General features: G+C 42.7%; 1 protein-coding gene across 7 annotated transcripts in view; it reads right to left on the reverse strand.

Annotated features, from left to right (window-relative positions):
* Positions 1–11,977: 11,977 nt before the first annotated feature.
* The window catches only part of FGF13 (fibroblast growth factor 13), a 411,595-nt gene continuing 408,197 nt past the window's right edge, over positions 11,978–15,375 (reverse strand). For 6 of the 7 annotated variants that reach the window (XM_012727162.1, XM_004685847.2, XM_004685849.2 and 3 more), the window contains 2 exons: positions 14,570–14,768; positions 11,978–13,372 (listed from right to left, as the gene is read on the reverse strand). In XM_012727162.1, the coding sequence (XP_012582616.1) occupies positions 13,236–13,372; positions 14,570–14,768 (336 nt within the window). In that variant the 3' untranslated portion in view covers positions 11,978–13,235. The remainder of the gene's footprint in view (positions 13,373–14,569; positions 14,769–15,375) is intronic. The other variant, XM_012727163.1, reaches the window with a different exon arrangement.

Consider the following 15,375-nt stretch of genomic DNA (forward strand, 5'->3'; position numbering starts at 1 on the left):
GGCTCTTTATTGGCATAGGCACTTAGGAGGTTTTTTTTTTTTTCACATCTGCCCTGAGTTCCATGCTCCCTGACGGCCCCCCTTCTTTCAAATGAGGCAGTATGGTGGTGGTTTTAATTTTTACCTCTCTATATGGCCATGAGCCTGGGATACCTTTTCAGAAAAGAGACTGGGATTTTAACCTTTCCTCATTATACTGCCATCCACAAAATCTTAGTAGTTCCTTCAAATTTCTAGTGTGTGAATAGCACCCCTGCATTCCAGAGTTGAAACAGGCCCTCTTCCATTCTTCCCTTTGCTTATTCCAGAGGTGGATAGTGAGGAAAAGGCACGATTTATGCAGAGCGCCTGCACAGGTTCACTCTAAACTTAACGATACATAACTGTGCAGAAGAAAAATCAAACGTATCAGTTCCAAACACAAATTTCCTGCTAAATGACACTTGACATTAAATCTAGTGGATCTCATTCCAACCAGAAATGTACAATTTGAAATGCACTGGTCTGGGACCTAGTGGCTCACCTCCAGACTTTGTGACAAAGAACAAAAATTTTAACTTTTCAATTTCTCCATTTCTTTGTCTGGGAAAAAAAAAGTGTATTTGAATGTAACAATATTTCTCAATCCAAACTATACAGAATAGTAAACTATCCAATATCTGTAGGGTGAACTTCCAAGAGTAAGTGAATTGGAAAGAGACAGAAGAGGAGGGCATGTTTTCAAGGCATGAGGGAGCAAACAGTAGACAGATTCCTTTTAATTTCACTATTTTCCTACATCAGCTATTTCTGCTGTTACAAGGTATTTCTTGGTATATCACACTTGTATCAAAAATGGGCTTCTACAAGGTTCCTCAAAAAGTTAAATACAGATCTACCACATGACCCAAAGAACAAGAAAACAGCAATACAGCTGAAACCCCACTTTCATTGCAGCACTGTTCACAACAACCCAGATATGCAAACACCCTTGTGCCCAAGAATGGGCGAAGGGATTAGGAAGATGTGGCAGCCACAAACACAGTGACATACCGCTATTAGAGTGGTGATATCTTGCCAGTGTGAAAACATGGATGGATCTTGAGGGGTTTATGCTAAGTGAAGTAAGTCAAACAGGTCAAAGACAAACACCATATGATTTCACTCGTTTATGGAATATAAAGGAACAAATAAACAAATGCAAAGGAACACACAAAACAAAACCAAAAACAAACCCTTAGACTTGGACAACAGAAAGGTGGTTACTAGAGGGGAGGGAGGGGAAAAGGAAGGCACAGAGGAGTAGTTTGGTGGTGGATGTGACCGGATATCTCGTGTTGGTTGTGGTGTAAAATATATGGTTGCTGAGGTGAGAAACTTTCTATTAAAACCTGTAGTGTTGTAAACTTATGCTACCTCAGTGAAAGAAAAATGGACTCCCACATCACACACATATATATAAAGTTTACATGCATGTAAACACACAGTGGCTTGTTAAATTTATGTCTAATTATGTTTATTAAGGGAATGATGTTTATTAATTATGTTTATTAGTTTCCATCACTATATGTGTTTTAGGGGTTATATGTTCGAACCTCTAAAAAGTATGCTTTCCCAGCCTGCCTACCATCAAAGCCCTGATATATCTTCCCTGTTCCCACCCCATTGTTACTTTGAATTTGGTAATTTTTAAAAGTTTACACCGTTCCATATATCCCCTGTTTTCTACAGAGTCATGTATTATACATCTGTTAATAATGAGGAAAACAATCCTTTCCCATAATGGCATAGTTTTTGGAGGGTTGTGGAAGACAGACCAGTAGGCTGCATCAGACGCTCCTGTCAGTTCCGAAGGGACCACCCAGCCACTACAGCCCCCAGTAACACATGCATCAAGCTCCTGTTGGAACTTGGTCTGTTTATACTGTATTTCTGTGTTATATAATGTAGCGAATATTTCTTATTCACCTCGTGCTGGGCTTTGTTCTAAGCAGTTTAACTCTTACCAGAAATGTATAAGGCACAGTTACTACTCTTATTTAACATCGAAAGAAACGTAAGGCCCTGGAGTTCTACTACCCTATGAAGGGGGTGGGGGGCGGGGCACGGCAACCCACAGCAGAACACTACCAAGGCGAGGCCTGCTTCTCTGGTAGCAGAGCATTTAGGAATGCTAGATTCTGTTAAGCTTCTAGAGCCCACCTCTGAAGAGAAGCCAAAGAACTTGGCAGGGACAAACAGCGGCACCTTTGTTCCTAGATTTGTGGGTCTCAGTTATTTTGGCTGGACATTTAAGTTTTCAAAGGTGTCAGCTATATTTTATCACTAATAGTGCCCTAGTATTACTCAAGAAACTGGGCTAGAGGGGTGGTGGAGCAGGTAGGACAGTGGCCAGGTGGAGGACAATTAACTGTAGGTTTGCACCTGCAAGCTCAGACAATGGGGTTTATTTAACAAACAGGGGAAACAAGAGGGTCTAAGGCCACAGGGGCCGCGAGCTCACCCCGGAGAGTGTCCACAGTGTCCTGAAGCCCCAACCAAAGGCCGCTCCTCCAAGATGGCGCCGTCCCGCCAACCAGGGCCCGGAGCGTCGAGGCCGGAGGCAGGGGCCGCGTCACCGCTGCTGAGGCGCCACGTGGGCGCAGGCACGATGCTCCTCCGGGGCGGTGGCAGCCTCAGGGGCAGAGCCGGTCCCGGAAGCTGGGCGGCCGCTCTCCTCGCAGTGGCCGCTGAAGCTTAACACAGCGGGGGTCTGGGGGGGCCAGGGCTGGCCCCTCCCCTGCCCGCTGGCCTCTCGCCGGCCCCACCTTAGCTGGCACCTGCCTGATTGGACCATGTTCCACTCCAGGTGGCCAATCAGAGCACTTTAGGCCCGTCGGCCCAGCTGGCACCGAGAGGTCAGCTAACGAGCTGGTGAACGCCACTGGTTCACTGAGCTCGCGCCTCGCGGACCTGCCCGCCGTGCAGGCGCCACGGCCACAGGCCGTGCCGGCCTCCGTGCGGCGTCCTGCAGGCAGCAGGGCCAGGCCCGCGTGCTGCCCGTGGCTGGCCGAGGGAAAGGCCCTCGGCTCTGCTCAAAGCCCCTGGCCCCGGGGGAGGGCTGCCCGCAGCACCAGCCTCGGGCCCAGGGTGCTTTTCCGAGGGCTCGGGCAGCTGAGGCAGCCGTGCGACAGAGCCCGTCTTCCCTGCGGCGCGGTGTCGTGCGCACGTGACCCTCTGCGCCTGCTACAATCTGCTGGGCTCGGACTTGCTTCTACTCCGGTCTCCGACTTGGGAAGGTGAATTGCATTCAGGCACTTTCAAGTTCGAATGGATAAAAACAGACTTATGTTCACCAATTTCTAATGCAAATGTATTCATTTTGCTCTAGTGAAAATTAATATTTTCCCCAAATATCAGTGGAAGTGCAAGGCCTGGGAAGCCAGAATGTCGCCATTGGTTCTCACCCACGCACTTACTACTGCACTTGCAGGACACGATTCAGGCTCAGGAATCAACAACAGGGCTCAGGGGAGAGAGGAACGAGAGGCAGTCGCCAAGGTTCAAAAGTCAAAGGTCACAAAGGTCTTGCCCTGCAGTCCACACTGTGGAGCTACGGGTTCACTAATACTCATATGTGAATACAATTTTATTACTAACACTGATATAATTTATTACTAATAGTACTAATGATAGGCACACTAGTTGAAAGATCAGTTTGCTAATTGTGTTTTTTAAAAGATTTTTATTTTTAAAGTGTTCAATTTAATGCGATTGAGTCTATTCACGAAGTTGTACAAACAACACCTCTCTCTAATCCAGGATATCTCATTGTAACCAAAGAAAACTCCATACCCATTAAAAACTCCTGCCCAATGGCTCCTTCCCCCAGTTCATGGTGCTTGTGTCAGTACTTCATTTCTTGTTATGGCTGAAGAATATTCCAATGTATGGATTTGCCACATTTTTAAAATAAGTTCATCTGTTGGTGGTGGTAGCCACCATGTGACAAAGTGCAAGAAAACACCCCCCCCCTCACACACATGGGTTTGTACTGTAAAACAATCAAATCTTAATAAGGCCTGTGGATTGTATTACTGTTAATTTCCTTGTTTTGACTTGGTTCTACAAGTACCTACGTTGTTGCTATTGGGGGAACTACAAAAGTAAAGAGCACACAGGAATTTTCTGTACTCTGTATCTTCCACAAATCTGTATTATTTTGAAATAAAAATATAAAAAAATCAAAGTAGACTGGTACATGTTCCCACAGTTGTAACATGGCACTCAAATAGCTCTCCTGTGTGGAGACAAGAGGTGGGAAGGAGTTCGAGGCAGTCACCAGGAAATTGAAAGGAACTGCACAGTCGTCCGTGAGTGAAAATGTCGGCAGAAAGGTCCACAAACACTGTCGGTACCACAAAGTAAAGTTCAAGGATAATACCATAATGGGGTAGTGTTGTAGGAGCATAGGTTTGCTTATTTGTGTGAGTTTGTTGTTAAAATTTTACCTTGTAAATGTCTAATAGTAGATTTTAAAATGATCATTTCTCAATTTCACTGTAGATTTAGATACAGGACATTCTCCATTATGCTTCTATTCTATTCTCACTTTCAAGGAACAATCCTGGTTCTAAGAAAATGTAGAATCTTTTTGTGTTCTCGTGCCACCAATGCCAAGGAAGTCAGGGCAGGTTTATTTTGCTAAAAACAAGACTAAACAAAACACACAGCACCAGGAACTGAACTGAATCCAGTCCTATGATTTGTGGATTCTGTAGTAGAATCCTATTTCTTACTGTGATGTTGCTAACTTCTCAGAACATGGCCCTGTGACACAAAATGAAAGTCCATATTCTAGTCAATATGGCAATTTATTTGTCGAGCTATTCTCTTCCTCATTGGACAAGGACCATACTTATTTCAGCCCTATATATTTTGAGTGCTTAATGTCTGACCTCAGTAAGAGCCCCCCTACAGGTATAATGAATCAATGATGCAGTGTCACAGACGAGTTTATCATTCTTAGAATGCAGAAGGGGGTTATCTTTGATCTCTTGTCCTGACTTACCACTTCCCTGATTTACCGCTTCATGTTCAGATTTTGGGGTCCAAAGTCCACTCAGTAAAATAGTTCTGGATCCAGAACCCAGTTAATGCATAAACTGACTGGGAACCCTTTGGATACTATGTTTTGTGAGAAGACTTTCCTTCAAACATCTTTCTCCCATCAGATACCTACAGCGCCGTTGTCTTAGTCCATTCTTGTGGCCGTAGCAAGTTATCCCAGATTGGGTGGCTGAGAAACAACAGTATCATTTCTCACAGTTTTGGAAGACTGGGAAGCCTGATTTCAGAACGCCAGTGTTGTCAGGGAAGAGTCCTCCTCTTGGCTGCAGGCCTCTTGTTGGTTCTTCACACCACAGAAGGAGCAATAGGTCTCTGTGGAGGGCACTGATAAAATCAAATACTCTTCATCAGGGCTCTAACCTCCTGACACCACTTGTCCCAAGACCCCACTTCCTAATGCCATCCACGCTGGGCATTAGGATTCCAACATGAATTTTGGGGAGACACAAATATTCAGATCGTAACAGCCCTTAATAAAGTAGTTGACTAGAATAACTTGGATACCCTTAAACGTTATCAATTTCAAGCCCCTCATTTCACAAATGAAACATCGAGAGAGGAGAGGTGGTTTATGGTAGGCCATGAAGTGAATGAGTAAGAGAGCTGGAACCCCAATTCTAACAAAATTTAATGACTCTAAGTTTCTTTCTCTGATGATAGGCCTTTCTTCAGGGAACGAGTGGGAATAACCTGGAGCCTGGACTGAAGAGATGTGGCAGGAGATCAGTCATGTACAAAATGGAAGAAGGAAACTTGTCAGTATTTACTAACACACATTTTGAAAATAACTCTTGTTGAAATTGGAGCAACAGAACGAAAGCCTAGTGCTTGCTGCCTACAGAATGGTCCAGGAATAAAACCAGCAGAACATTCCTGATCAGCATCACTGGTGAAGTCATGGAGCACCTTAAGCTCATCTACTTGGTCAATGCTGAAGCAAGTAATAGAAGAGTGAAAAGGAGCAAAGTGATTCTGGGAGCCTCAGGCAGCAGCAGTACCAAGAAGACTTTGAAAAAAATAAGACTTATTGATTAAATAATATGAGTTTCAGCTGAGCCAGTTATTGAAAAGTGGGGAATTTTAATGCTGTATAGTTATTAAGTTCTCTTACGAACTGAGGAAGCTACACCTACTCCTGGTAATATCTAGAATGGCTGAATTTTTGAAAGATTTATTTATGCATATAGAACTGGGGTACAGGCCAGAAGTGTGGGGCAGTGAGAGGATTCATCAGAGACAGTGTGGAGCAGAACAGGCAAGTCAAGTGAAATACACTGCTGAGGGGAGTAGCAGTAGAGGCAGGAGAGGCCTGCTGCACCATGGGAGTCAGCTCCCTGGCCAGGGATCGAACTCTTGCTACAATGGCTGGCGGTAGCTTCATAGTGCTGTACTTAATCTGTTGCATGGCCAGGGAAAGGCTGAATCTTAAGTAGTTAGGAAGACTCAAATAGCTACAAGATAGTACACATTTAATTGTAAAGAACTAGGAGGTAATGTGGATAAGTTAGAGGAAGATCACTTGTAGAAGAGCATTCAAGGCCAAATTCCAGAGATTTAAAAAATGATCATGGTTTATCAAACAAGGGGATCACATGGCCTAAATGACATTTAGGAGATGGTCAAGCCTGAACATGAAGGGGAGAGAGTGGGAGACATCGGCACGAACCCAAGTACAATATTCCAGAAAAGGTGGCAGCAAGAGGGGAAACATCTAGAAGAGATTGCAAATACATATTGGGTGACCCTCAAGGACCGGTTGACAACAGGCAATTCAAAGATCTTGTTTTTCTAAACTTCAAGCTGATAAGCCTGACCTTGCTTCTGGTCTGGGCCAGTCTGGGGAAAAGTCTAGTGAGTTTAATTCTTTGTTGGTGTGGAGGAACATGTAAGCTTACGGGAAATGAACACATGGGCTTGGGGCACAAATAAGGCTTAGCCAGAAACTGAACTTGAGAGATTTATTAGTCAGTAATGACTAGTGAAAATATGAGTTCTGGTGAACAATTGAAGGAATGGAAAAGTAGAATGGCCAATGTCTAAAGGTAAGCTATCTTACCTTTAGGTAAGATAGGTTACCTAGTAGTGACAGCTACTAGCAAAGAGCCTAGAATTTCTAAAAGGAATCTGGGGGAAAAGAACAAAAGCTGAAGGACTTATTATGTGACTTCAAGACCTACTACAGAGTTGCCGTAATCTTGACAGTGTAGTACTGGCATAAAAATCAATAAACAGACCAATAGAAAAGAATACAATATAGAAATATACGGTCAATTGATTACTGACACAGAAATCAAAGCAACCTGTTGTGGGGGAAAAGTCTTTTCAACCAGAGATTGGAAAACCTAGATATCCACAGAGAAAAAAAAAAAATCAACTAGTACCTTACTAGTGCACAGAAATCTTTTTGAATGGGATCATAGGTGTAAACGTAAGGCTAAAGACAGGCCAGAAAACAAAGAATCATAAGAAAAAATAACTTATACATTAGCCTATAAGAATTAGAATTTCTGCTCACTCAAAGACACCATTAAGAAAATCAGTACAAAGTTCATAAACTGGGAGAAAATATTTACAAATCATATATCTGATAAAGGATGATACTAGTGTATTTTTCTAATGTATATTAAAAGACAAAGCCGTCCTCAATGGACAAACAAGAGCAGCAGAGACTTCACAAAGGAAAAGACAAAAATGGCCAATAAGCCCTTTAAGGGATTATCAAACCGAACATCACATTTGGTTTAAATCTGTGTTTCCCCAACTTGCTTACTATACAATATGCACTCACACCCCAGGGTTTTGTTCTGCATGTGCTTGGCCATACACATCACTCAAGCCATTGTGTTTAAGGGCTTTGCATTAAAGGGAAAACTATAGTACACCCAGCCTTTGTGAATGAACTCACTTTGGATTTGCAAGAAGAAAAGAATGCTTGGTTTGTAATCACCCAGTTTGTACAAGAGTAATATAGGGTATCAGTGACAGAGAGGTTTACATCTAAGTGAACAGTTATTTCCAATTGCAGTTCCACTTTATTAATCCCAGTAAGGAAAGAAAATGTCCCTGTCACTAACCCCAGAATATCTCTTCTCCTGCAAGATTGACCAAATCTCAATCCATTTGTCTTTGTGTGAATGCTTTATCCAGGCCTCAGCAGCGTGCGGTGCAGCACTGACAGCGTGTAAGGTAATAAATATCCATGGAGCCAACAAGCTGAGCGATTGACTCCAAGGAGCTGAGCTTTTTACTCAATCATCGCCGTGGTGCATTTCTCTTATTTTAACTGTTAACGGTATAGAGTTGAAAACAACTTATTTTAAGAACATGCACAATTATTTGAAGTACAAAATGTGCAAACGTGGGGACAAAGCTGAGTTTAGTGACACAGTGTCCAGAATTGTCATAGCCACAGGACAACTTCTGAGGCCAAAGAATCCCTGAGCATGGCCTTACCTGTCTCCCTTCCAAACAGACACATCTTCCAGTCCAGGGGAGCAGAGCACCTCCGAAACCTCTGAAGGGTAGGTGTGTGCGGCTGTGAAGTGAGAGAGGGGCCACATTTGAAACACAAATTGACACAAAAGAAGAAACTGGGTTGGTACATGTTATTTTGTCCAGAATTCTGATACTGAAAATCATCCATGTAGTATGTTCTAGAAAGGCATCCTACATGATGAAAGAGTCGATGCTGTTACAAATTCCTCAAAAATGCCTGCATAGAAATGGCAATACTCCTAAAATGAGACCTTGTACTGTCCTGTATTTCTCCTTAAATGTGAAGCAGGAAGTACCAGATAATATGTGACATTAGCAAAGAGCTGATTGAATTAGCATAGCTTATTATTCTCTGTGCAACACACGCAAAGTAACCTCTAAATAGCAGTACAATGTCTGGAGACTCAAAAGTCCCAAGGCGTGATGGTCCAGAAAAGAGTAATGCCACAATGCTGTTTCTTCTAAGGATGGATTTTTCTCCATTGGAGCTAAAGAGAAACCAAGACTTCGCGCCACGCCCTGTGGAGTGCTCTATACTTGCAGCCTTCCAATTATTAGGGGAGGGCACACCTGAGTTGGCAGAAGCCAGAGTGCTGCCAAGTGTTTCCATTTACAACCATTAACCCATCAAGCCTAAGACCACAGCTTTACAGATGTAAGAAAACTTGTCATGACTAACAATTTGCGGCACTCGTGGCCTGCTCTAGCAACACTCACCTGCTCGTTATTGTGACTGGAAAGGGTCCTTCTTGACACTTCCATATCCTTGAGCAGATTTGATATCAGCAGAGAAGATGCTGTTCTAATCAATACCTAAAATGCGGAAGTGACTGAGTAGTGGTGGAAAAATCTGGAGAAGCATGATAGGAAAAGCCTAGAAAAAGCTGTTGGAAAGATGGCTATGCCAATGAGGGCACATTTCCATTTAACCCACGAATGGCACACTTCAGCTAAGTGAGGCTTCTAAGGAGCATTTGGATGACATTTAGGCAAAAGTTAACGGTTCTGATTCTATTTCTCCCTTACAGAATGGTTATAATCAAATGGTGCAGACAGGGAGACACTGCTGGATGCTCATTACGTGGACAACACGTCTGGAAAACTTGGAAACATGTATGTAACTGGCATCTTTGAAGTATTCATTGGTAAGCTAGACCAGCTTTGGACTGGACTGGTGTAGGACTGGAGCCATGTGTTGGTGGGAGGAGAGGATGAGTGCTATTATCACCCCCTCTCCATCCTGGCAGGACTCCATAGCTCTAAGTGATGAATGTGTATTCTCTCCAGGAATACACATTCTGGTGTGGGGCTATGGGGGAGTTGGTGTTTGTTTTGCTAGTAGCTTGAAGAAAGTGGTTTTCCCCATTTTGTCCCCTAGGATCAATACAATGCCAAGATTGGATATATGTTCAGAGTGGTGACAAGATCAAATGCTAGACCGTAGAGCAGTGGTACTCAAGTAGTGGTGGGTGTCAAGTTCATGATTCCTGAATCTAGTCCCAAGCCATGTAAACCAATTAAGTGCTCCAGCGACTCAGATGCTCCTCAAGGATCGCCACCCTCTTGCAGTGTTAACATGTGCTCAGTGAAACGATGGTCAGTTTGTCACTATGTCTGAAGGTTAGGTGGGCTTAACAGGGGGCATCTTACAATGTAACGTACTATTAAACAACCTCGACCCAAAAGACGGGAATAGTGTATGCTAGTGGTGTTCAAATTGTGGTTCCCCAAGACCAGCAGTCTGAACCCTACCCGGGAACTTGTTAGAAATCTGATTTCCAAAAACAAAGAAACAGGCAAAACTAAAAAACAAAATCTAGAAATATGTGAAACTGAGACTACTAGAGAATGGAGAGCAAGAGGGGAGGGAGCCCAATGGACTACAGTGGAGGATTATGGGTAACTTGGTAGTGGAGATGGGGTTGTGACATACCTCTGAGGAGGTACAAACCTTTCCCCCTAAATCATGTAGTGTGGTAAACCCATGCTACACCTCACTAAAAAAAAAAAAGTGAGGGGGGTAGGAATGAGTAGAGAGGGAGACACTGTATTGTTCAGATAGGTCAGCTGTAGATGTGACATACAAGAAAAAAGGGGAAGAGATAAAGAGAAGAGAAACTCAAAATCTGAGCAGACCTTAGTCCTACTCAATCAGAAACTGCAGGGAGAGCCAGCAATCTGAGTGGTTTAAAACCTCCAGGTATTTCTGAGGTACACTAAGATTGGGCCCCAGTAGTCTCTGCAGTTTTCCCAAGCTATCTTGACTATTGAATACTTTCTTTCAACAAGCATGTGGCAGCGTTAGTATTTTCTACCATGAGCAATATTAAGTGTGAGCAAAGATGCATGAGTATCAGCTTTGTAGGGAGGTTTTGTTGAGGCCAATTTAATTATTGCTCTATTCAGCCACCACCTTTTGCTAAATGCAAAGGGTTCTTCCTGTGTATTTTAACCACTTCCTATTTATGCCAAGCTTCTCTGAGACACCAATGGACTGATTTGTTTATTACCAGCAGAGCTTCAAGATTCCTGAACAAAGAGAAACAAAACCAGCAAACAAAATAGTCCATAACCCACACTGAAAGTCTCTGGAGAAAGAGGGGGACAATGCACTTATTTGTCTCTACTGCTCAAAAGTGAGTAAGACTTAAGAGGAGCTGGAGGTTGAGTGTGGCTACTCATGGTTCCTGGTACACAGGCTCCAGAGTCCAAGCTAGCCAGGCAGCCTCAGCGCAATCAGGTAAACGTTACAGCTCACCAGCTGAGACAGGAGAAGGGATTAAGTGGAATCACAAGCTGATTAGGCTGGGCTAAGCTGGTTTGAAGCCCCATGCTCGCTTCCTTTGCATACTGCGTGGGGCCACAGTAACTGCATTTGTCTGATGCCCCCCAAATACCACTCAATTATATTTTACCTGTTTCTCCTCTTGCCTTTCAAATATGGACTATTTCAGAAAAGCTTATGTTGCCAGGCAACGGCAGCTTTGGGGAGCTAGTGAAAAGTCATGGACATCAAAAATGTCTACATTTCCTTGGAAGTGTGATCCTTAGATATCTAGAGTTAGAATTAGTTATCTTGGCATTTAGTCCTGTGTCTTCCCTGTATCAAGACAAACAAGCAGCAGAAAGGGGGAATGCCTACACATGGCAGAGGTCTCATTTGTGCAATTCCCCTACCAGGTGAGAATGCGAATTCCTCTGTTCCAACTTGAAGTTCAAGTATGACAACCAGAACAATAAACACACTTTAAGGAGTGTTCATGTTCGTATGCATCGCTAGATTGTAGATTATGGGAGGTCAGTGACCTTATCTGTGTTAATCATTATTTAACTCCAGTTTGTGTAACAGCTAAGAGCACATAGTAGTCACTCAATAAATACATGTTGAAGATCATTCTTTGAATGAATATAAAGAGTTTATTCGGTGCGTATTTGGGTATACAACAACAAATATTAAACAACTTTTTTTTAACTTTTTTTGTGTTCAGGACAGAAAACTGCCTGTACACGCTATGTCCACTTTTGGAACACAGATTTTAACAATTATTAATGCACAAAGTCTTACATATCATGCAACTCTATGCCAAGATTCCAACTTTCTTCCATGCAACAGATATGAAGGTCTAAATGGAAACCTAGCTAAGTCTTAAACACTTTTCCAGAAGCAAGTATAAGTATATGTTGTTTAGGGGTAACCAGTCTTAACATTTCCTTGTACACAATATTCACGAGCCATATACAACAACAGGAGGACTCATACGCACACAGATAAAGACATTTCTTATTTGAACAACACAAAAGACAACATCACAGTTCCACAGTTTCTGTCTTTACACAAGAAGCCACGATAGTTTAACGTGAGAACACAGATGGAATTAAGAGAAATCTACACTTGAGGAGAATCTTTTCCTGTAAGTAATCTTTACTGACTGGGGTTGACAAGAGAACTCAATTTCTACGCACAAAGTACGGCACAAGAACTTGACCAGGATACTACAAATCTAAAAAAAAGTTTGGTAAAATCACGAGAACACTGTTACCTTGAGCCTGAGATGCCAATTCAGATTCAACCCTGAATTTGGTTGATTTGGGTTAAGTGACAGAGTCAGTAGAACCATTGAGTTTCAGAAATCATGAAGTTGCGCTATACCAAAGGAAAGACACCAACTAAATCAAGCGTAGATAGAAAACAGGAAGCCAAGAAACAGCACAGTTCACATCATTGTGTTTGCCCCTACAAAACATTGAAGCAGTTCATTGTGTGGGGTTTTGTGTTTTGTTGTTGAAGAGCAATTGTGGTCTTTTACATTTTCTTGGGTAGAGAGCAAATTTTGATCAGCGTGAGTGCTGTGAAATGTTTTTGGTTTGTCACCCCCTGACTCAGGCGAGATCATGAGAAAATTGGGCAGTCCTTCTCCCAGATTTAGTTCACTGATCATGCTTGGCATTCTTTTGCACAAGCTCAACGTAAAGGGTAGGGGTTTAGTATGGGTGAGAAGATGGTTTAATGGCAGAGAGAATAGTGGACTCTGCCTGTTTGTTTGGTAAACGTCGTTGACAAATTTGAACTTTTGGGTGAAGGACTGCTAGAAGAATTCAACAGCACCTGGAGGTAAGGTTCTGTTACAGAGCCCTTGTTTTGCCCTCACTGGCTACGTTGATTCATTGTGGCTCATGGATTTGCCTCCGTTCAGCACACCGGAGACACTTCTGCTCTTGGTGGGAGTTCCGCTTCCAGACCGGGAGAACTCCGTGAGATCATGCAGCGACGGCTCCTTGTACATGGCCACTGAAAACACAGAAAGACGGTGTGAAAAGCCTTCAAATTGGCACTGACCTCTGGCCCTCAACTTTTCAGCCAGTTACTAGGCTTCCAGGCCTTCAGACACACGTGAAAAATGCTGCTTTCCAAGGACTCCGTGGGAAGTAGATTAGATCAGGTTAAGCAAAGGCATTCTTGGCCCAGGAGTGTGTAAAGGATTCGAATGTACGAGAATGGATGAAACATGTATTTAAGAAAACTCTCTGATGTTTAAATATGACTTCCCATCTAAACATGATAGGCTGTGCAAGCCAAGTAGTAACATTTAAAACACTGGTTTGTGTCATTCTTCAAAATGAGACTCTCGAGAATCTGTTTCAGCACAATTCTTGATGCAATCAATGGTAAGTATTGTTGTGTTGTATGGTAAGTAACCGTATGAGTTCATGCTTATCAAGCACTTACAACATGGTAGACACTGCCCTGACTGCTTCTCATGCATTATCTCCCTTCGTCCACTGAAATACCCTGTGCCACAGGTGGACTCACCCACAACTAGCAGATGAAGAACCTGAGGTACAAAGAGGTAAATGATTGGCTCTAGACCATCACGCGGTAAGGGGAAGCTGGGATTTGAAGCCAGCTTTGCCGTCTGCCCCAACTCCCAAGCTGTATTCTAGCCCCACGTGGGCATCCTCTTGAAGGTCTTGGCTGTGCTTTGCTTGCACTTTCTGTCCCTGCTACCATGTCTCACTACTAAAACCCCCAACTTCCATAGTTCATTCCTATCTCTCACCTTTTTTTAACCTGTTAGTAGTGTTCGGAAACCAAAATTCTCCATGGAAACTATGGACAGTGTCATTGGACCTCTGAGAGGGCTAACGAGCTTGCTGATGAGTGTTAAGTATGCTCATATTTTAGCATCTGCGTTACTGCCCAGGGACCATTTTGGCAAAATTTGGGCTTTTTAGCTGTACTGATTTAGCAATTAAGCTACTGGCCCGTAAGGGGCTGCTATGTGTAGATATGCTTTTGAAAGATTGAATCCAGGAGATTAGATGCTACTGTCGGTGCTTTTGTGTTAATGAATGTTGTAAACGTTATAAAATATTTCTGTAAATGCCTTGATATGGAAAATTATGTTCCACTTTCAGAAACACGATAAAGAATTGATGTAAGTATGAATAATCATTAAGTCCACAGCTGCTAGAATATCGAGGTTACCTTTTAGTGGTTTGGGCAGAAAGTGGGCTGCAGGCTTGTTTTTCTTCACATGGTTTCCTTTCATGATCTCTCCTTCTTTATTCAGCCCCAGGTACCACCCTCGGCCTGACTGCTGCTGACGGTATATCATCGATGAATATGTCACATAGTAATTTTCAAACACCGATTCTTTGAATTTGCATTCAGGTGTGAAGTGTTCCTGCAAGAAAAGTAAATAAACAGAAGTTCAACATTTATGACTGTGAATTTCATGGAGAGTCATGTGACATTGCCCTTTAGGATTATGGGACATTCTTTGGAAAAGCTGGCCTGACCACTTTTTTTTTTTATTAGTACAAAATTTTATCAAGGGAAAACAAGACTACATGTAACATTTCACATGATGCTTTAGGAAAAGTCATAAGTGCAAGTGTTACTGCTCCATGATTAGGTCTCTCTACAGTAAGGTAACAGAAAAAATTAGAACCAGACAAATAAGTGTGATGTATCAGACAAATAAAGAAGGCCAAAGATGGAAGAGAAACAAAGCTGTCACGTGGTGCTTTGTTCCCTTCAGGGTTAAATATGACAAAATAAATATTTGGTCCTTCCACTTAACTTTCATAGATTCTCCAGTTACTATATTCCATACTTGTCATCTGCCCGAGGTTGAAACCTGTGTCACAACGTCACAAGGCTGACTGCCCATATTTCTAAAAGGCTACTGCAAGGAAATGCTACCTTCCCTTTTTTTTTTTTTAAAGATTTATTTATTTATTCATACAGAACTGGGGTACAGGCCAGAGATGCGGAGGGTGAGAGGATTC

Source organism: Condylura cristata, unplaced genomic scaffold (genome assembly GCF_000260355.1).
Source record: "Condylura cristata isolate star-nosed mole 26May11 unplaced genomic scaffold, ConCri1.0 scaffold00019, whole genome shotgun sequence".
In the NCBI taxonomy this organism is placed as follows: Eukaryota; Metazoa; Chordata; class Mammalia; order Eulipotyphla; family Talpidae; genus Condylura; species Condylura cristata.